The sequence below is a fragment of the Sapajus apella genome, unplaced genomic scaffold (genome assembly GCF_009761245.1).
Source record: "Sapajus apella isolate SASKATOON/1434 unplaced genomic scaffold, GSC_monkey_1.0 scaffold106, whole genome shotgun sequence".
Lineage (NCBI taxonomy): Eukaryota > Metazoa > Chordata > Mammalia > Primates > Cebidae > Sapajus > Sapajus apella.
Window position 1 is genome coordinate 4,255,904 of NW_022437046.1, and position 19,403 is coordinate 4,275,306.

A 19,403-nucleotide genomic window follows, 5' to 3' on the forward strand; every position below is an offset into this window, starting at 1 on the left:
ATATTTTATAGTTTTTTAAAAATGCCCACATTACTCTTTTGAAAGTAAATGAGATAATGTATGTCAGAACCTAATACCGAAAGCTATAGTAGTAAGAGGTAGGGCCTTTGGGAAGAGATTAAATTGTTCGCGAATGGGGGTAGGGCCTTCCTGAGTTGGATGAGAGCCCTCATAGAAGAGGTCGGAGGGAGCTGCCTGGCCTCCCTCTACCATGAGAAGACTCAGCAAGAGAACACCATTTATGAAGCAGAGCACCCTCACCAAACACCAGATCTGCTGGCCACCTGATCTTGCACTTCCCAGCCTTGAGAACTGTGAGAAATAAGTTTCTGTTGTCTATAAATCACCCAGTCTAAGGTGTTTTGTGATAGTTTTCATACCATTGCAGTCTGTGACAGCTCAAACAGACTGCAATGGTATGAAAGTGCCTCATAAAGAGTACACACAGGGAGCAGATATTGGACATTCCATCTCCAGGAGGGCAGACTGCAGCTGGAACACAGATCCAACAAAGTTTTTGGTTTTTTTGTTTGTTTGTTTGTCTTTGAGATGGATTCTTCCTCTGTCGCCCAGGCTGGAGTGCGGTGGCGCCATCTCGGCTCACTGCAACCTCCACCTCTGGGTTCAAGCAATTCTCTGCCTCAGCCTCCTGAGTAGCTGGGATTATAGGTGCCCCCCACCACGCCTGGCTAATTTTTATTTTTTTATTTTTAGTAGAGACAGGGTTTCACCATCTTGGACAGGCTGGACAAGGTTTTATTTCTGCAAGAAAAGGGACCATTAAGGGCTGTTTGCGTGGAGGTGCCATGAGAGAGAGGAGTGTACGCCTGAGCTCTGCTTGCCTTTCTGCCTCCTGGCTCAGGCTGTCCAATCTGAGTCACCTGCCCAGGTTCTGGACAATGGTGACACAGCCATGGGAGCTGGTGCAGCGCTGCAGGGATGGCTGGGCCTCCACCTGCCCACTGCTGGGGTCAAAGGTGAAGACCTTATCGGTGCTTTCTCCGCGATCATCCCGCCCACCAAGGATGTGGACCTTCCCATCACACACAGTGACTCCACAGCTCTCCTGGGTGGACAAACAGAAACACAATTAACTATCAGGTCCAGCCTGTGCTCCTTCTGTCCTTACCTGGCCAGGCCAGATAATAGAACCTTGACCCACAGACTGTGAGCAGGCAATCTGGCCTGCAGAGAGGAAGGAAACCGGATGGACCAGAGTTCAAGCTCTGGCTTGACCCTTACTCAGTGAATGGCCTTAGGCAAGTCACTTAACCTCTCTGGACCGGAGTTTCCTCATCTGCAAAGGGAGAAGAACAAGAGTGCCTTCTTCACAGGGTTCCCTTAACAGTTAATGGGAGTTAAGCATATAAAGCATTTTACATAAAGCCTGGAATATGGTAAGCACACCAGTAACAATAATCTCCACTGCCACCATCTTAGAGTCTTAGACTCAGAGAAGCCAGAAATCTCACCCTCTTAAGGTCACCAAAGGTCAGAACTGGCAGAGACCACCAGTCTGGCCATACCTGTATAGTCTCTGGAATTTCGGGGGATGGAGATGAAGGTAGGGGAGGCAAGGAACTGCAGGGGCCAGAGCTTCCAGGACTTGGGCCTCATATCACTAGAGAGCAGAACTTAGCAAGTCCCTTTCCTACCCCTTTCCCCATGATTGGTTACCAGCAGTGGCCTTAGGGCAGGAGAAACCGCAGGGTCATTTAGACCAAACTCCCACCCAAAGCCACAGCACTTGGAACTGCAGAGTTCTAGGCTCTGCCTTAACAGGGCCTAGGTGCTGAAGCTCTCTAAGGCCAATCTCCTCATCTGTGAAATGCATGGTTCACTATCACTGAGGACAAAGCTAGAGAACTATGTATAATAAAACCACCAAGCATGGAGTCACACCAGATTCACAAGCTCCAGGAAATAGAGCCTTAGAAATGGCTTCTGCTCTCCTGCCTTGAAGCTTCCACTTACCACAGGGCTGGGGAGGACAGCTGCCTCCCCCCACACATCTGTGCCTGGATGATAGGTAAAGATTTTGCTCATGAGACCCCCCAGGACATAGATGGTGTCATCCAGGGAGACAGCCTCGAGACACCGCTGTGAGAAGGGTGCTGGTGACCGCAGGCTCCACTGGTCTTCCTTGGGGTCAAAGCACTGTACCTGAGGGGCAAGAGGGGCAGTGGTGATGAAGCCTCACTGCCCTCCCGACGCTGCAACTGCCCCACTGCCCACACGCTGCCACCTCTCTCCCCTAGGGGCACTCATTCAAAACAACATCTGCCAAATGTCCACCAGGCCCGAGCCAGCATCTGGGAGGGAAGGGGAGATCCACAGTTCCTGCCCTCAAGAGCTCTCCATCTAGTTCTATGTTCTATCCTCTGCCTCTGGACTCCCTTTGTCCAAAGCCTCCTCATCTTTCAAGGTCCTGCTCAAATGCCACCCCATCCTTCCAGGCTTCCCTGGTATTTCCACTCCTCCTCCCCTCGCTGGAACAGCCTCTCCTCTGATGGAGAACACAGGCGCCTCATGTGAGATGAATCACAGGAGCACATCATACAGAGCTGGGAGAGGTACTGTCTGCTTTAGGGTTATAAAGGGTTATAGAGCAGACCCCCCACAGGGATGTGTTCCTGGCTGCATACACTGTCAACTCTCTTTTCCTGGTGCTCTCAGGTCATAAGATTCCAACTGAGGTGTCTTGCAGTCCTATTCCTACAGCTGTCCACATGCCCATGGGTGTTTCTGATGCCCTTAACAGTTTTTATACAGTTGCCTGCTCACCTCACTCTGTTTCCTCAACTGTTTCCTTGGGGAACCCCCACAGCAGCATATAATAAATCAGTGCCACACGGGATGGTGTTAAATGGGGCCTCCCACCATGAGTGCCCATCACTTGGCTCCAGGAGGGTTTGCTGGAAGAATGTGGTCAGGGAATAAAGAAGGCTGAGCACAAATTTCCTAATTTGGGAAATAGGTCTCAGGACCACAGGCCTATGAGCCATCAGGGGAGGGAAGGAACTGCTATAATAAAGATTTTTATTTGCAAAAAGCCTAAATATCCAACAATAAAAGATGAGTAGACTCTAGTTCATCCACCAAGTGGAATAGTACAGACATTGAAATAACAGCTGTAAAGTTGCTAAGCACGTGGAAAGTGCTCATACTTAAATTAGAATAAAAAGCAGGATGCAAAATTCTACTAACAGAACACAAAATTGTAAGAAAAACAAAATTCAGTGGAAGCCTGGAAGGCAATGTACCAAAATATTAATAGCAGCTCTGCCTAAACAGTGGGATTATGGGTGATTTTTTTTTCTATTTTGTGTTTTCTAAGTTTTCAGTAATGAGTGTATTATTTTTGGAATGGAACAAAAGCATTTTAACTATCTTGCCCTTAATTTTTAAAATCTATGAAACTTACATGACACCAGCCCAAACATTTGAGTCTTGGTATGCTGCTGACCCACTGTGTGACCTTGGGGTCATTTTTTCTGCTCATTTCCTTGCCTGAAACATGGAGGTGATTTGTCTGGGCTGTTGATGGGATTAAGTAAAGAAATGGACAAGGGCATGGAAATGCCCAGCTCTGCGCCTGGCACACATTGGGCGCTGCAGCCTCCCGACGCCCGCGCCCACCTTGTCCGTGTTGACGCTGTCCTGCCCGGCACCCCCGATCACGAAGAGCTGACCCGCGCAGGACGCCACCGCTGCCGAGCTCACGGCCTCCGGGAGGGGTGCGGCGGCCGCCCAGGTGTTGGAGAAGGGGTCGTAGCGCTCCACGCTGCGCAGGCGCCTCAGGCCGTCGAAGCCACCCACCGCGAACAGCTGCAAGTGAGGACATGGGCCAGGGCGCCAGGAGTCAGGGCCTTAGGCCCCTCGGCCTCGCTGCTTCAGTCTTAACAGTCTTTGAGCTGGAAACTAACCTGTCCCCAACCCAGCTTCAGTACCAAACCAACCCGGAAGCCCAGCGCTGCCACCACCTGGGCGTCCTCCACTCAGTTGCTGTACATCCCTGAGCCGGTTTCCTCTCATTTACCGGGGATAATAAGACCTGCCTCTCTCTAGGATGGGTACTGAATGCGGGTTAGAGCTGTAGAATACCTGACACCAAGCTGATGCTTAATAATAATAGCTAGTATTAAGACTTTACCACCCCACTTAATTGATTCTAAGAAGCATTTTTATTTGTGTTTCTGGATTCGGGATGTAGCTTACAAAGATAATTGACAGATTCTTTTTGTCTTGAGTAGCAGAGTCAACCTTCGAACCTAGACTGTATGGCCCCAGAGCCTACACCCTTGACCATCAGGCTGTTACTGTTACAGTAATTGCTATTATTATTAGCATCAGTATTATTATGTGACCTTGGACAAGTCTCTTTCTTTTTCGGGGAGCCTCAGACCCTTCTTACAAAAAGAGGGTTTTAGAGAACCTCCCTCCAGGACATCCACAGATCTGTACCTTGGGTCCCAGGGCAGCAGCTGCAGCTCATGCCTACCTGCCCCTGCACAACTGCCATCTTGTGCCGCCACCTGCCCTTGTGCAGAGAGGCTACCTTGATCCAGGTGTGCAGATGGGACCTAAACATCCACACATCGTGACTGTTGATGTGGCCTCCTAGGGAGAGAGAAGCACCTGTTGCCCACAGCTGTCTTGCTATCCCCAGCACCCCCAAAGGGCTAGAAACTAGGGCCCCCAGATCCAAAAGAAGGGTTAAGGGAAGGCAGCAGGAGGAGTTCCCCTTGAGCTGGTGTAAGACTCTGGGCCTGTGACCCAGACAGTGTGCTCTGAGTAAGTGGTGAGAAGGTCTGAGTTAGGAGTCTTGAAGGGAGAAGCCTGAAAGATTCAGGAAGAAGGGGCTGGTTTTCATTGGGCAGTGGTGGTGGTGTGTCAGGCTCTGTGCTCAGTGGAGCAAAGAAGGGACTGCTGTACTAAAGGTAAGAGTACAAAGGGTACCCAAGGCAAACATCTGGAATGTGCTGGGGACCCAGGAAAAGCAGAGCAACCTGCATTGGGAGCCAGGAGGGGTAGAGGGTGGCCCAGTAACCCTCCCTTCCTTCTGCCTTCACCTGCACAATTTCATTTCTGATCTCATCCCTCCATGAGGTATTGGGAATACTACACCAAATTTACATCCAAGAAACTCAGATGAGGCTTAGAGACCAGCAACGACCTGAAGACTACATGGCCTTTTGTCAGAGCAATGGGCAGAACCAGAGCTCCTGGCTCCAGGCCCAGCATTGGTGCCGCTGGAGGACATGGCATGCCCTATAGGACCAGACACTGGGGATGCAGGCTGTGGACTTTTTCTTCCCATGCCTAGCCACCCTGGGGATCTTGGTCAGGGTTTCACCTCTGAATGGGAGCCTCCCTGCGGACAACCCTAACTGTATCCCTAAGCCTGAGCCTGTGACCAGAGCCACATCTGTTTGGTAGCCCCATCTTTGTTTATTTCTAGTGGCACCCAACAGAGGCCCCACATGTTGCTCAGAGCCATTAACGACCTTGAATAAATTGTCCAGTGGTAATGTGTGGTCTCTGAGGCCTCCACGGCTTATTTTCCTGCTCCTTATCCTTTGCAGGCACCCATAACTCACTACAACATCAAGTTCAATCTACTTAGCCCCAGACTCAAAGCCTCCCTGATCTGACTCCTGCCTCACCTATGATACTTAACCTGTGCTTCAGAGCCCCAAGTGCCCAGGGTTCCTTTCTGCATGTCTTTGCCCTTGTGCCTCTGCCTATACTGTTCCCTCCAACTCTCAAGGTCCAGCTGTAAAGTCATCCCTTCCATGAAGCTGGGACAGATTCCCTGAGTGGCATTCCAGATCATCTGGGGACTCTGAGAGTTCTGATCACATTCTGCCTGGTGGTAAAGTGAAGTCTGTCTCTCCTCTGCAGGACACCAGGGGAGCAAGGGCTGTGTTTTATGCTTCTCTGAGACTTTAGGGATTGAGCCTCAGGGAGGACACAGTTTGTTGGTATCAAACAGCTTTGTGTTCCTCCTAGCTTTGCCATTTTTGAGACAACTGGGGAAATTCTGAGGCTCTTTGAGCCTTCCTCATCTGTAAACAGCATTGTATGGGGATTAAATGATAACCAATGTAAGCTGCTTAGCATAATGTCTGGCACACAGTAGGCTAGATGAAGTGATTATTAATACTAACACGAACTGAATTCCCTAGGAAGACGGCTCAGAACAAAAAGTAATCATAGGAATTGAAATTGACATTGCTGAATAAAGGGCGGGTCACCCCCGTATTTTCTGCTCACTTCAGCCAATAACTGTAGGCTATCAGAAAACATCCCCCCTTCCTCTCCCGATTGGAGGGAAAAGCAAAGGGGGAGGATTGCGAGAGGCGACTAGCCAATCCCGTATGAGCTCCCTTTGCGGCCCCACCCTCACCAGAGACGTAGACGTCATTGCGGAGAGCACAGGCGGCGAATTCTGAGCGAGTGTAGCCGGGCAGGCTGGGCAGTGGGGTCCACCGCTGGCTCTCTGGGTGGTAGGCATCGGCGAAGGGCAGCTTCAGGAGACCTTTGCGGTCGCAACCGCCGATGACCACGATCACTTCAGCTAGGTCCATGAATCTGGCGTGCGGATAAGCCCAGTGCCTGTTGGGCCGCACCCAAGTTCGGCCCTCTGTCACCCTCTCGACCACAATGCACTGTCCCACTTCCTTTCATGCGCTTCTGCCATCACCCCACCCATCAACCCTCAGGTCCCACTCCCGCTGGACTCTGCCACTTCCAACTTTCCCTGCGGGTATTAATGGGAAGAGAATCGCTAATTCTTACTGCATTCTGCTGACCTCTAAACTACAGAAAAAACAATCCTTACAGATCCCTTGCCCTCACCTAGAAAAATCACCTTGTTTAATCCGTATGACAGTTCTATTAGTAGGGATTATTACCCCTTTCACAGAGGAGGAAACTGAGGCTCACATACCATGGCGTGCCCAGTCATGCAGCCATTAAGCGACAGAGCTGTAATTCAAGCCCAGATTTGTTTGTGGGCTAACTCATCTTCAGCACCCTTTTCTCACCTCCAACCTCTGATTCTGCTGCCTTCCTCCTATGACATCCCCTCATCCCTAACTCACCCTTTCAGCAAACCATGCTTCCCTCTCACTGACCCCTCAGGCATCTGACCCCACCAGAATTTCCATACCCTTTAGCCACTGGTTTTCTAATTCCTTTGGCACATACTAAGCATCTGTGTCCCAGGCCCTGAGCTTACCGTTAGAGATAGTGTCGTTCCTGGGGGCGTGACTGAGGACTACTCTACCCAGTCTCCCAGTCCAGCTTTCCATGGGTGAGGCAGGCCGCTTTCACTCTTTCCCCACGCCCCTGCCTATTTCCATCCCTCATTAGTCTGCGAGCTCCCAGAAGGCAAAGAGTGTTTCCAAATCACTTCCACGTCCCTGTACCCTGCACAGAACTTTCGTAGAGTAATAAGTACTCTCACGGTTGCAAGGAGGAAAGTGTGCCCCAGGTGTGGGATCTCTGCATCTCCCTGACTGGCCTGTTAACTCTTCAAGGGCAGAATTCTGAGCAAAGAGACTCTAAAATGTTCAACGAATGACTGAATATAATCAAGAGGCAGTACTAAAGGATGGTGAAGGAATGAATGAACGGTGGAAGAAGGTGGGAAGAACGGAGGGCGGGAGGCTAGGAAACGACGGCCGTACCTCCGCGGCCGGGCCCGCAGCGCGCCGGCCTCGCGGCCCAGGATGAAGCAGGTGCGGGCCTCGAGCAGCAGCGGGCGGCACTCGCCGCAGGCCTGCAACAGCTCGTCAGCCTCCACCTTCTCCAGGAAGTAGGCGGGCGCCAGCAGGGGCAGGCGCACGTGCTCCAGCAGGCGTCGCAGCTGCCCGCGGCGGGCAGGCGCGTCGTGGCGCACCCAGCGCATGGCCGCCTCGAACACGGCCTCCTCGCGCGCCACGCCCAGCGCGGGGTCCGCCAGCAGCGCCGCCACCTCGTCGGGCGCCAGCTCCAGGAAGTCGGCGTGGCGCGCCACCTCGGCGAAGGCCTGGCGCAGGACCCGGCCGCAGCGCTCGGCCAGCGGGGCCAGCGAGAAGGCGGCGGCCACGCGGCGCAGCGCCAGACTGTTGGCGGCGCGCAGGCGGCCCTCGAGAAATCGCACGCAGGCCTCGCGCAGGCCCGCCACGCCCAGCCGCTCCGCCAGCGCCAGCACGGCCGCCGCCTCGTCCTCCGCGCGCAGCCGCGCGCCCGCGCCATACACGTAATCGAGCACCACGGCCAGTGCCGCCGCCGTCCCGGCCGGGCCGGAGCCCGGCGCGTCGGCCACCAAGGGCACCACGGCCAGGACGCGCTCGGGTCGCCCGGCCGCGAACAAGCTGCGGAAGTAGGCGCTGCCCGCGCTGAGCGCCGCGCGATGGCAAGGGAAGTCGCGGCCGCCGGCTCGCAGCACAACGTCGGTGAGGGTGCCGCTCCGCCGGTACGCGTTGAGGGTCTGCAGCACGCGCTGCGCGTGGCACTGGCCCGCACACGGCGGCTCGCAGCCCGGCTCCGACTCCTCCGGCCCAGGGGCTTCCCGCATCCTGCCGGGGAGAGAACACAAACAACGTCGGGGAAGCCACCTGGCTGCGCGGGGGAGAGGGAACCGTCCTCATCCGTTTATTCCCTCCCTTGACCATTCCATCAGCGACTCCCCCCTCCGTCTACCGTCCAGGTTCCTTATGGCGACAGTGACCCAGTCCTGCCTCACCAGCACGACATTCTGCCCTGCGTACCCACTCAGACACAGTGCCCTTTTCGGTTCTTCAGACTTGCTAAGCGTTTTCCTATCGATATCTGCAGGAGACAGATGGCGCGCTCTCAAATAGGGTAATCGGAGGAGGGTCTAATAAAGGAACGATTTCCAACAGCGGAGGCGGCGTTAGGGACTCCAGCAGGGGTAGGGCGGTGCGGCAGGCTACTAACAGCAGGGCGCCTTGGCCGCCCGGGGTCTGAATCGGTAGGGCAGGGAGGTTACTGGAACCTGGAAATATATCTGTGTAAGGAAGATCCCGTGATGAGCTGAAGCCCTGGGTGGAGGGACTCAGGCTGCCCCACAGAGACCCAGTGTGTGCGTGTGCAGGGGAGAGAGGGTACAGTAACTCCACAGTCCTCTGCTCAGTCCAGCCTGTCTCCTGCGGATCTCTGGTAGGTGCTTGGCACTGACCACACCCTGAGCACTCCCCCGGCAGACAGAATTCATACACACAGCATTCGCGCAAACGGTTTCAACAAGTATTTATTGGGAGCCTTTTCAGTGCCAGGCAGTGAGAAAGACAACCATAGTTTGGGTGTGCCCGGAGCTCCCAGCCTGGCGGGGTTGCCTCAGGCAGGCACCGAGTGTTAGGGGAGTTCATAAGAAGGGGTGCTGAACCCGGGTGGAAGGGAGTCAGGGAGGGTGTCCCTTCCAGCTGAGGACAATTCTGAAAGGAGGGCAGGTTAGAGCCCAGGCTGAGGGAAGCTGGCCCTGTGTCTAGTGAGTTCTCTTGGTGTTCTCCAGGTAGCAGCGTCAGCAAGTGGAAAGAACTCTAGGGACAAATGGGGATTCTAACCCTGTCCCTGCCACTGGCTCACGGTGTGTCGCCAAGGCAAGTCACTCCTCTCACCTGCCCGCCCTGGCCTCAGTTATCTCATCTGAATGGGATCATAATGCCTACCTCCCAGGGCTGTGGCTTCATGACTGTTACATGGGCTGTATGAAAAGTGCTAGCACATAGTATGAGCTACATGAGTGTTTCCCTACATTGTTTTTACTCAAGAGGAATCGAGGACACTGTGTGTGCCAGTTGCTTTTATAGACATGATTTAATTTCATCCTCACAACCCTGAGAAGTTTCTTTAGCCCACCCCTGCCCCTTTAGTTTTGACATAAGGGAAACAAGCACACACAGGACACCTGCCCTTCAGAGGTTTGCAGCCAGGCTCAGCGGAGGGTGTTGTGAGCCCCTCAGGCTCTGCAGACTGAGGGGCTGGGCCGTGCTGGTTATGATTTGGCCATTATGGACACGCACCTCTGCTTGCACACCTCCAGGGACAGGGAGCTCCCTCCTATCCGTCTGCTTACTCTAGAAGGCTCAGGTCCACCCTCTGCTCCCTGCCTCTCCTTCCATCCTTCAGCTCCCAGCTGCTCTGCCGCCTCTGGAGGTCACATCCTGCTCAGTGTCAGCCTGGCTTTCATGCCCTGGTCATCCTGGGCAGTGGATCCCCTGCCCAGCATCATGAGAAATGAGCTCCCTGGTGTGCAAGAAAGTTAACCACTTTTTTTTTTTTTAAAGATGGGGTTTCACCATGATGGCCAGGCTGGTCTTGAACTCCTGACCTCAGGTGATCCACCCACCTCGGCCTCCCAAAGTGCTAGGATTACAGGCGTGAACCACCGCGCCCGGCGAAAGTTAACTACTTCTGCCCAAGTGGAGAGGCTGGATCCTGAATGCACCTGGCTCCAGGGTTTGCATGCCACACTTGCCAGGATGGGGTATGTCCCAAGGAGCAGCCAGGACTGATCATGCTGCAAACAGTCTGTCCTCCACTGGCCCAGAAAGCAACTACGCTCTGAGTAGTCCTCTCATCAAGAGGACAGGTCTCATCAGCATAAGGATGGACTTCTTCCAGAGGTGTCCCACAGCACAAGCAGTTCCCTGGGGAGGGAGAGTCCCCTCCTAGAAGTGTGTCAGTATTTTTTCATTTTACTTTCTATTGCACTGGGCACTCTGGACACACAGGGTCATCAGATCCAGCATTCACTCTGGGGATCCCCAGTCTGGGGGCTGAAGGACACCCAGTTGGAACACGGAAGGTAAAAATTCCCAGGTAGAGCTCAATGGGTATCCTCCCTTCTAGGCTGAATCTAGGCACTTCAAGCCAGGGGTCATGATGCAGACTGAAGGGCCCAGGCTGTAGAAGTTAACTCGAACATGCCACTATCACTGTCTTTTTCTCACATCCACATCCAGTCACACAAACCCACACTCGGACTAGCAGACACCCCGCAGCCGGCAGCCCTGCAGCGTAAGCCTTGCCCCTCACACCTGGCGCTTACCTGGCCACGCCCTCTCCCAAGTGCTCCGCAGCTGCTGCTCTCAGGTATCACTCCGGTCTGTGCCTGCTGCCCACACCCCTAGCAGCCCAGGCTCCAGTGTTCCTGCCGCTGTGCCTGACTCCTGCTCGGGCTCAGCTGCGGGAGGACAAAGGGGCTGGACGCCAGGAGGAAGGGGGAGGGAGGGGAAGGGAGAAGCGAGTGGGGAGGGGGATGTTGGGCTTTTGTTCCATTCTTGGACTAGCCCTGGGAGAGAGGCAAAGAAAGGGGCGTAAGAGTGGGATTGACTGTGTGTGCAACTCCAGGATTTGGTGTGCCTGGGTTTGGGGGTGACCTGGTGCTGCCCTTGTTCCTGAATGAGGGTGGGTTTGAAGGTGTATGGTGCTGGAGTAGGGATGTGGGAGGGGTGTCATCATGCAGTTGTGGGCATGGAGGTTCCAGGGTGACTGTGTGTAATTGTGGAAGTGCATGGAATAAAGTGACGGTGTAGCATTGGCAGGGTGTGGACATGTGGCTGTGTGACCACGAAGATGCCAACGTGACTAAGCATGTGTGGGGGCACAGTGGCTCTGAGTCTCACTCCCTTAGCCCAGAGAGAGGTGGGAGCTTACCTCTGCCCCAGGAGGCAGAGCACCTGCCAGGCATTCAGTAGCACAGACAGGAGGGCCAGTCCTCAAGGTTACTGTGGGGGTCCAGTGGAGCTTCCAACATTTGCAGGGGGCTTTTTTCCTTTTTACCTATAAGGTGCCAGAATCTCCTAGACTCAAGAATTCTATTCAGAAGATCCCTGTTTGGAAGAGACATACCACTTGGCTCCCAGGAAGCATGGAGTTAATTTGATGCAGGCTGAGGCTGGGGCTCAGCCTCCCCTTTTTCCCTCAGGACACACCCATGACCAGGACAAAGAGGGGAGTTACAGGCCTGCTGCAACTCCACCGCTGACCCCTGCCCACAGACAGCAGAGGCTGCAAGGGTTGAAAGGAAAGGACACCTGTGGTCCCAGGGCTGGACTTTGGCTTTCAGCCCAGGCGCCCCCCAGTCCTGGGCATGGGCCCTCCTCAGGCAGGTCCAAAGCTCGGAGAAGTCAAAGCCAAATCCCTGCCAGGAAGAGGTCTCCTGAGCTAAGGGCTTGTCCCAGCATTGCCAGGAGGCTCACAATGCCTTTGTGTGGCTGCGAGGGCACCTGCCAGTCCCACTGCCATTGGACCTAGGAGCCCTCCCACTCTGTGTGTCATTCCTAGCTGCTTATGGGAGGCACACACATGCGCTGGGGCAAGAGTCTGAGTGGGATTCTGGCTTGGCCTGTTCTAAGTTGTGTGGCCTTTGGAAGTCACTTTACCTGTCTAAGACTGTCTCCCCATCCACCATGTGAGGATACCGGCTCCCAGCCATGGGCATCGTTTCGGACCCAGGGAAGAGGAGGCACCATCCTGCCACTTTCCCATTCATTCCTGAGAATGGTTCCTCCTCAAATTGTAGGGTCAGAACTGAAACCTAGACCCAGCACGCTTGAACCCCACGCCTGCTGGCAATTCAGAGACAACACACATCAAGATGGCAGCTTTAATCGTATTGGCCGAGGCCCTTGGGTTCCCTCTGTTGTGGGCCTATTTAGCCACACACCCACTCTGACCATGTCCAAAACACTTTTCCCAGGTGGGCCCTGCCCTGTGGCCACTAATGTGGGAACCTGAGGTCACATCAGTCTGTGGACTCCTGGGTTGAGGGACCCTTCGGCCCTGAGGTCTGCTGGACACTTGGGCATGGGATTCAGTAGTCCTGAGCTCTCACTTCTGGCCATCTCCAGCTGCTCCCAGGGGACATGCTCAGGCCTGCTCCTGGGGCAGGGGGCTGGCGGTGGCATGAGGTGGGGAGGAGGACGTGTCTCCACACTGCAGCTGGCTTCCTCCTGGGCCGAACCTCCTTGTGCTTTGAGACTGACAGGAAGAGCAGAGTTGCTTCAGGTAGAGGCCTGGCCCAGGCCCGTGGGGCAGGATAACAATGGAGAACTCAGTGGCCTCATAGCAGACAGGAGGACAGATGGCACAGGTGAGTATCCGCACCCTCCATTGTCACAGGGGGTATGGCATGGCCCATGACCCATCAAAGCTTCAGGTTGGGATACAGGAGAGGGCCTCAGAAGGGGGGGACCAAGCCCTAAGTCCCATACTTCCCAGAAGGAGCCCCAGGCCTGTGGGGGCATCTGAGAGGCTTGAGTCCTGGGCCAGCTGGGCTTAAAGGACAGGAGTCTCCCTCAAGAGAGGCTGTGGCTGACAAGGGGCTGGATCCCACGAGGAGGCTGTGGAGCCCGCTCCCAGAGCACTCCGAGTTCAGACACGCTTCTGCCAGCTCTCCTAGGCTCCCCTGGCTTCTGTGTCAGGTACAGGTGGGACAGACATGCCTTCAGCTAACGCCCACTCCTCTCTGTGAGGGTCTTGGCACGGCTGCCACCCCCTCGGGGGCCCACAGGGGTGGCGGTGCTGTTGGCATATGTGTCGTAACTGTTGTCTGAACACACGGAGAGCTCGTCGGACACCTCTACGCCATCGCTGATCTCTGCTGGGCCAGAGGGAGACAGAATGTGAATTGGGGAGGAGGCAGTCATGAGAATGGCTGACAGACAGGGTGGGAAGGCTGCACCACCCAGCCAGGCACTTGGAGGCGGATGAAACCATTGGGCTCAGGTTGACATTGAGCCTGGCACTCAAAGCCCCTTTGGTCTCTGCTGAGCACTCTAGCTTCGCCTTTGTCTGCTGTCCCCTGGGACTCCACTTTGCAGCTACAGAAAACCACCTGTGCCCCTGAGCTTGGCACCCATGTGTCCACTCTTCTAAGGGCCTTGGTGTGTGTCGGCCCCTCTCTCAGGAGTGACTTCCCCAACAACACCTCCTTTTCCTATAGTGTGGCTCACATCTTCTCTTCTGTCACTCAGCCTCCTGGGAGCCTCATCGGAGCCCCAAGCTGGGTTGGGGCCTCCTCATGGCCACCCCAGCCCCTGTTTCCCTCTGTCTGGCCACATTCTGTATGGTTGCTGCCTGGGCCCCCGAAACACCTCAAGGACAGGGGTGTGCTCTAGGCATCTGTGTCCCCAGGGTGTGGTAGAGTGTTGGGCACAGAGCAGAGGCTCAAGAAAGCTCTGCTGAGTAGATCTCGCCCCCATGGAGCTGCCTCACTTCCTTCTTGGTGCCCAGGCAAGCGGTGCTCCCTTGCCACCTCTGCACACATGCCATGCCCATCTGGAATGTCCTTCCTTCCCTGAGCTCACTCAGCCCTCATCTGGAAGCCTTTACCGAAGCACCTCCTCCACATCCTCCCCATCTCAATGTATCAGGCACCCAATGCCTTCCTCACTGCCCAGGCAGTCTGACCACACCCTCCCCCAGCACTCCCAATGCAGGAACTCAACTTCCCATGCCTCTGTTAATGCAGCTGCCGCCTCCATCAGCCTGGGAATGTTGACAGGGACTGGCAGAGAGCAAGGATGAGGCCAATATTGTAGGATCCGAGTACAAACCAGGCAAAGTGGGATGGGCCTTCAAAACAAGACTCCTCTCCCTGTCCCACCCCTGCCCACCAACCATGACACCGAACCATGGTGGATGACACTGAGTGGATGACTGTGTGTGGCGGGGTGTGTGTTTCCACACTTGTGCTTGTGCCTTTGTGTGTGGGTATAATACCAGAGGGTTTGTGTATGTCTGTGCCCGTCTCCCTACCCATATGTGCTGCATGTGAATGTATGTGCATACACATCTGTTTGCATGGGGGGGTGTAGACAGCTGAACCCAGGGCCTGCCTCAGCCTGTCTACAGGGCTGCGCACCTGAGAAGATGAGCTTCTCCTTCATGATGCTGACGTCCCGGCTGGTCCGGCGCACCGCGGCGCTCAGCATGATCTGCTCAGGGTTGTAGCTCCGTATGCCACCCAGGCGCCACCTGCAGAGACGGCCCTATGGGCATCAGGTCCCTCCCACCCCTTCCTTGGAGCAGGGACCCTGCCTACTTCCAGAGCCTCCCTGGATGTGGCCTGAGAGGGCAGCAGGACTCTTGTCCCACTGTACAATGGGGAAACAGGCCCAGAGAGGGCGGAGCTGGGGCTTGAATCAGAGCCTACTGACTCTCAGCCAGGGTTCCCCGGCTTCCCTCTTACCTCCAGAGCTGTCAGTCAGCAGCCCTGGCCCAGGACTAGGTTTGGTTAGTTCTGTCTCAGGTGTCCCCAGTTATGCACCTGGCTCTCTGAATGCGACAGATTTGGGAGCAAGCAGGAAGAGCTCAGTAGGCATTCTGTTGAGTGTCCCCCCCCTAAGCTGGGGCACACACCAATCTCGGAGTCCCAGCTGATTGATGTCTCTGATAGCTCTACCATCATGACCAGGGTAAGCGAAGCCAGAGGGGAGACCCCCTGAGAGGAAGGGAAGGAAAGGTGGAGGCAGGCAGTAGGGGGCTTTGCCCAGAGCTGGTCTGCACAGGTTCCCAAGGCAAGGGGGTTCGAGTGACTTGGAGTGGGGCCAGTTGCTGCTCTGTCCTGGCAGTTCTAATGGGGAGGGGAGCATGACTCCTCTGATGGCAGAGACAGGTGCAAGGTAGGGGTAAACTGACTCAAGAATGGGCTGGGAGGTGAGGCGTGCACAGGGCATGCAGGGACCAGGCACTGAGTGGAAAGGACTCAGGGTCCTGTGCCCAGCTGAGGCCACTGTCTTCACTACCGTGGTTCCTCTGAACTAACCCCAGGTCCCTGGCCTCTGAACTTAGACCCTTCCTGGGACCTAGGCAGAAGGATCATTAGACTCTTAACCCTGTCTCCTCCAAGAGGAGTGGGTGATCAGCTTGGGAACAAGAACCCAACTGCCTTAGGGACTGAACCCTGCTTGGGGGATGGAGGGAGTCAAGACTCCACAAAAAAAAATTGTAAATTTCTAGATGGGGTCAGCGCAGCAGAATTGGACAGACAGATGGACAGGCTGATGGATGAGCAGAGCAGGCAGACAAGGAGAAAGCAGGAGGTAGGGGTGGCACGAACACTCTGGCGGGGCTGGCTGCCCTGTGAGTCGTTGAGGGCAGCGAGCAAGTCTCTCTCTGTTCATTGCTGTGCCCGACACCATCAGTGCCTGCCGTGTCCCGGGAGCCTGACCTGTACTTGTTGAGTAAATTAATGAAAGAATAAGGCCCGAAGGGAAATGATATCCCTCCCCCTGGCCTTGTCCCCCAGGGTCTCTTCTGCCAGCAGTCCTCTCCTGATCCCCAGGAAGCAATGACACCATCCTGGCTGTCTGAGCAAACCCAGCATGTCTGGGCCAGCCACTGAATCTCCATGGGGTGGCCTCCCCGGCACTCTGGGGCTCCAAATGAGAAGGCCAACTCCTGCTGCAGGCATAGCACTAGACCCAGCAGCAGCCAGCATGCGCGGGTGCTGGTCAACTGGGTGAACAGAGGAATGACTCAGGGAATGTACCACAGCCAGGGACAGCATCTCCTAGAAGCTGGTTGGTGAAGCTGCCTGACCCAGGATGGTCTAAGGCACTAGACAGAGGGAGACTTGGGTCCCTAAACTCTAGGTCTCATCCTGGAAATTCACGTTGAAACCCAGGACAGTGTCAGGCCAGGGTCTCTTAGCCAGGCACATCCAGAACCGGAAGCTCAGCCACTGTGGGGTCCCCTGAGGGGAATGAGAAAAACGCTGTGTGTTGGGGAGCAAAGCAGGGATGCGTGTCAGACAGAATGTAAAGAAGAGACAGAAAGAGATGGGAGAGGCAGAAAAAGATAAACAGGAAGAGTAAACAGTGGTAGAGGCAGAGCCAGGGAGGGAGAATATTGGAAGACAGAGACAGAAACTTGGTAGGGTCTGCCCTGGGCAGGTCGTGAAGGCCCTGGTGAGTGCCAGAGGCAGGGGGATGGGGGTGCCCAGGCAGGGTCCCCTCTCCCAGAGGGAGACACTTTGGTGCAGAGACAGGCCAGGTCAGGATGCTGTCAAGGAAACACTGGTCCCCACCTGCAGAAATGGCCATGGGAACAGGGAGCAGAGGGACACACACGGCGGCGGGAGGCAGCGGGACAGGAGGAACAGAAAAGGGGATTGCAGGGGTGAAGGAGGCTTCAGGCGAGGGCACTGTCTGCGAGGTGACCCAGGCACAGGGCTTGGTGCATGGCAGGTTTTTAGACAGAACTGGAGAAAGGCATGGCAAGAGGGAGAAAGAGGAACAGGAGGAGGAGGAAGACCACACCGGAATTACCTGATCAAGTGATAGCTGTGAGATGCCAGAGTGCAGCAGAGAGAGGGGGAGGGGGAGAGAGGAGGGACATGCGCCGATCAGAGCAGGATGGGACAGAGAGAGAACGTCAGTCAAGAATAAAATCCCGGCCCCTTAGTTTCTGGCTGGGTAGGGGCCCCGGGCTGGCCCTAGACCCTCCCTGGGACCAACCACACCTCCCCACTGAGCACTCCCCAGCTACCTTGCTGAGGGCTGGTGGGAACCCATGCCCTGGCTAACGGGTGAGCAGGCCAGCCCAGAGAGGAGCTGAAATTCATTTAAGCCCACACAGCCACTCAAGGCAGAGCTTGGCTCCGGACACCATGTTCATTCCAGAAGCCACCCAGCCTCTGTCCGAGGGAGGGAGGGAGGATGGGGCCACCAGAGTGTTGCTTCTCCCCTGGTCAGGCCTGCTCCTGGCTGGGGGCCCAGACTTCAGGAGCAGGTTCACCTGGCTGGGGCAAGGGCTGGGCCTGCTGCAGGGTAGTGACAGCCACGGAAGTGGTCAGATCCTACTCACTTCTGGAGCACGAAGATGCCCACGATGAGGGTGAAGGAGATCAGGTCGGCAGTGACCCACATGAGACAGTACTCGTCCGGGGGCTGTGGACAGACGGCCCAAGGCCAACTTCCAGTCATGGCCAGTCCAGACTGAGGTTCCAGACTAAGGTCCGTGGGCCAGAGGACCCCATGTGGCCACTGGGGAAGGGCAAGGGAGGACCCTGAGGGAGTCTGGGGGCAGAAGATTTCATTTTGCAGGCATGGGCTCCGGGTGCTGTGGGCCTGGGGGCTGGGGTGTGTCTGTGTGCATGTGTGCTCTCAGGGTAGCAGGGGACTGTATGGTGCTCAGGGCAGAGGGGGCGTGTGCTAGGCCTGCAGGTCTGTGTGCCCAGGGGCCTCAAAGCAGGAGCCAGATACTGAAAGACAGTGGCCCTGCCCTCCATCTCTCCTGACTCATCCCAGCAGTCTTACCGTCTTTCCCCCGGCTGCCTTCCCTTCACCCTCCTCTCCCACATAACCATCCACGCTTGGGTCTGATTCATTGGCACTGCATTCTCTCAGCCATAAGGACACCCTCTGTCTGCCTTCCGTGTGCTCAGGGAGGTGGCGGTGGAGCCACTACCCCACTGTCAGAAGGGAGGTCAAGAGCCCCCCAGCTCCCTGGGGCAGAACAGGGATGGGAACCCAGCCGTCTGCAGGTGTTCGGTCAACCAGCTAAATAGCATTTTATTTGCTGTTCTCTGAGCAGATTTTAATGTTTCCTACTCTTTTTTTTTTTTTTTTTCTTGAGACAGGGTCTCATTTTGTCACCTAGGCTAGAGTGATTACAGCTCACTGCAGCCTCCGCCTCCTGGGCTCAAGCAATCCTCCCACTTCAGCCTCCTGAGTAGCTGGGACTACAGGCGCATGCTACCATTGCCAGCAAATTAAATTTTTTTTTTTTTTTTTTTTTTTTTTTTTTTACAGACAAGGCCTCACTATGTTGCCCAGGCTGTACTCCTGGGCTCAAGTGACCATCCTGCCTCTGCTTCCCAAAATGCTGGGATGATAGGTGTGAGCCTGGCCCATGCTTCCTTTTCCTGCCCTATTGTTACTCTCCAATCCAGAGACCCAAGCAGCTCTCTACTTCTCTAGGGCCCTGAGTGATGCTTTTCTCCCTGTGGATCAGGCCCCAGGTCCTCCCAGGACCTTAGTGCAGGTCCCAGAGGCCATGAAATCCTCCTCATGCTTCAAGCCTGCACCCCGTCCACGGACTCCCCACCGCTGCAGAGACCTCCCAGGGTCAGCCCCAAGCACAGAGCTTGCCAAGTTGTCAGAGCAGGCCATGGGCAGCTCCACCACTGCCCCCAACTCACCATGATCCAGAGTGGGGAAGGCACCTGGGAGAGGGTGTGGGAGTTGTCAGAGGTGACGGATGGGACCCCTGCACACCACAGCAGGGAGAAGAGCCATGGCGCGTTGACTGTGTAGAGGTTCACACTCAGGTTCCAAGATGCGTAGTCCCTGTGTGGCAGGGAGAGGCGGGTCAGCATGTGGACTCTGGTAGCTCCAGGCCCAGTGTGGGGGCTGAGAAAGCACATCCTCTTCACGACCTCA

The 19,403-nt window shown here is 55.4% G+C and overlaps 2 protein-coding genes across 8 annotated transcripts in view; both read right to left on the reverse strand.

Annotated features, from left to right (window-relative positions):
* Positions 1 to 738: 738 nt before the first annotated feature.
* On the reverse strand, positions 739 to 10,322 carry KLHL35 (kelch like family member 35). The gene is made up of 6 exons (XM_032259092.1): positions 7,695 to 10,322; positions 6,410 to 6,594; positions 4,502 to 4,620; positions 3,640 to 3,828; positions 1,975 to 2,163; positions 739 to 1,066 (listed from the first exon to the last, which is right to left on the reverse strand). The coding sequence occupies exons 1-6, from the start codon at positions 8,564 to 8,566 to the stop codon at positions 878 to 880; spliced, it is 1,743 nt and encodes a 580-aa protein (XP_032114983.1). The 5' UTR covers positions 8,567 to 10,322; the 3' UTR covers positions 739 to 877.
* Positions 10,323 to 12,608: 2,286 nt separating this feature from the next.
* The window catches only part of GDPD5 (glycerophosphodiester phosphodiesterase domain containing 5), a 91,241-nt gene continuing 84,446 nt past the window's right edge, over positions 12,609 to 19,403 (reverse strand). For 2 of the 7 annotated variants that reach the window (XM_032259093.1, XM_032259094.1), the window contains 5 exons: positions 19,163 to 19,310; positions 17,827 to 17,909; positions 17,289 to 17,303; positions 14,882 to 14,994; positions 12,609 to 13,618 (listed from right to left, as the gene is read on the reverse strand). In XM_032259093.1, the coding sequence (XP_032114984.1) occupies positions 13,467 to 13,618; positions 14,882 to 14,994; positions 17,289 to 17,303; positions 17,827 to 17,909; positions 19,163 to 19,310 (511 nt within the window). In that variant the 3' untranslated portion in view covers positions 12,609 to 13,466. The remainder of the gene's footprint in view (positions 13,619 to 14,881; positions 14,995 to 17,288; positions 17,304 to 17,826; positions 17,910 to 19,162; positions 19,311 to 19,403) is intronic. The other 5 variants (XM_032259095.1, XM_032259097.1, XM_032259096.1 and 2 more) reach the window with 5 other exon arrangements.

Coding starts and splice junctions, on each gene's coding strand:
- KLHL35 (XM_032259092.1), bottom strand. CDS start 8,566: ATGCGGGAAGCCCCTGGGCCGGAGGAGTCGGAGCCGGGCTGCGAGCCG. Junction 4,621..6,409: donor CAATGACGTCTACGTCTCTG/GTGAGGGTGGGG, acceptor CTCTCTCCCTAG/GAGGCCACATCAACAGTCAC. Junction 2,164..3,639: donor ACAGCGTCAACACGGACAAG/GTGGGCGCGGGC, acceptor CTTGCCCCTCAG/GTACAGTGCTTTGACCCCAA.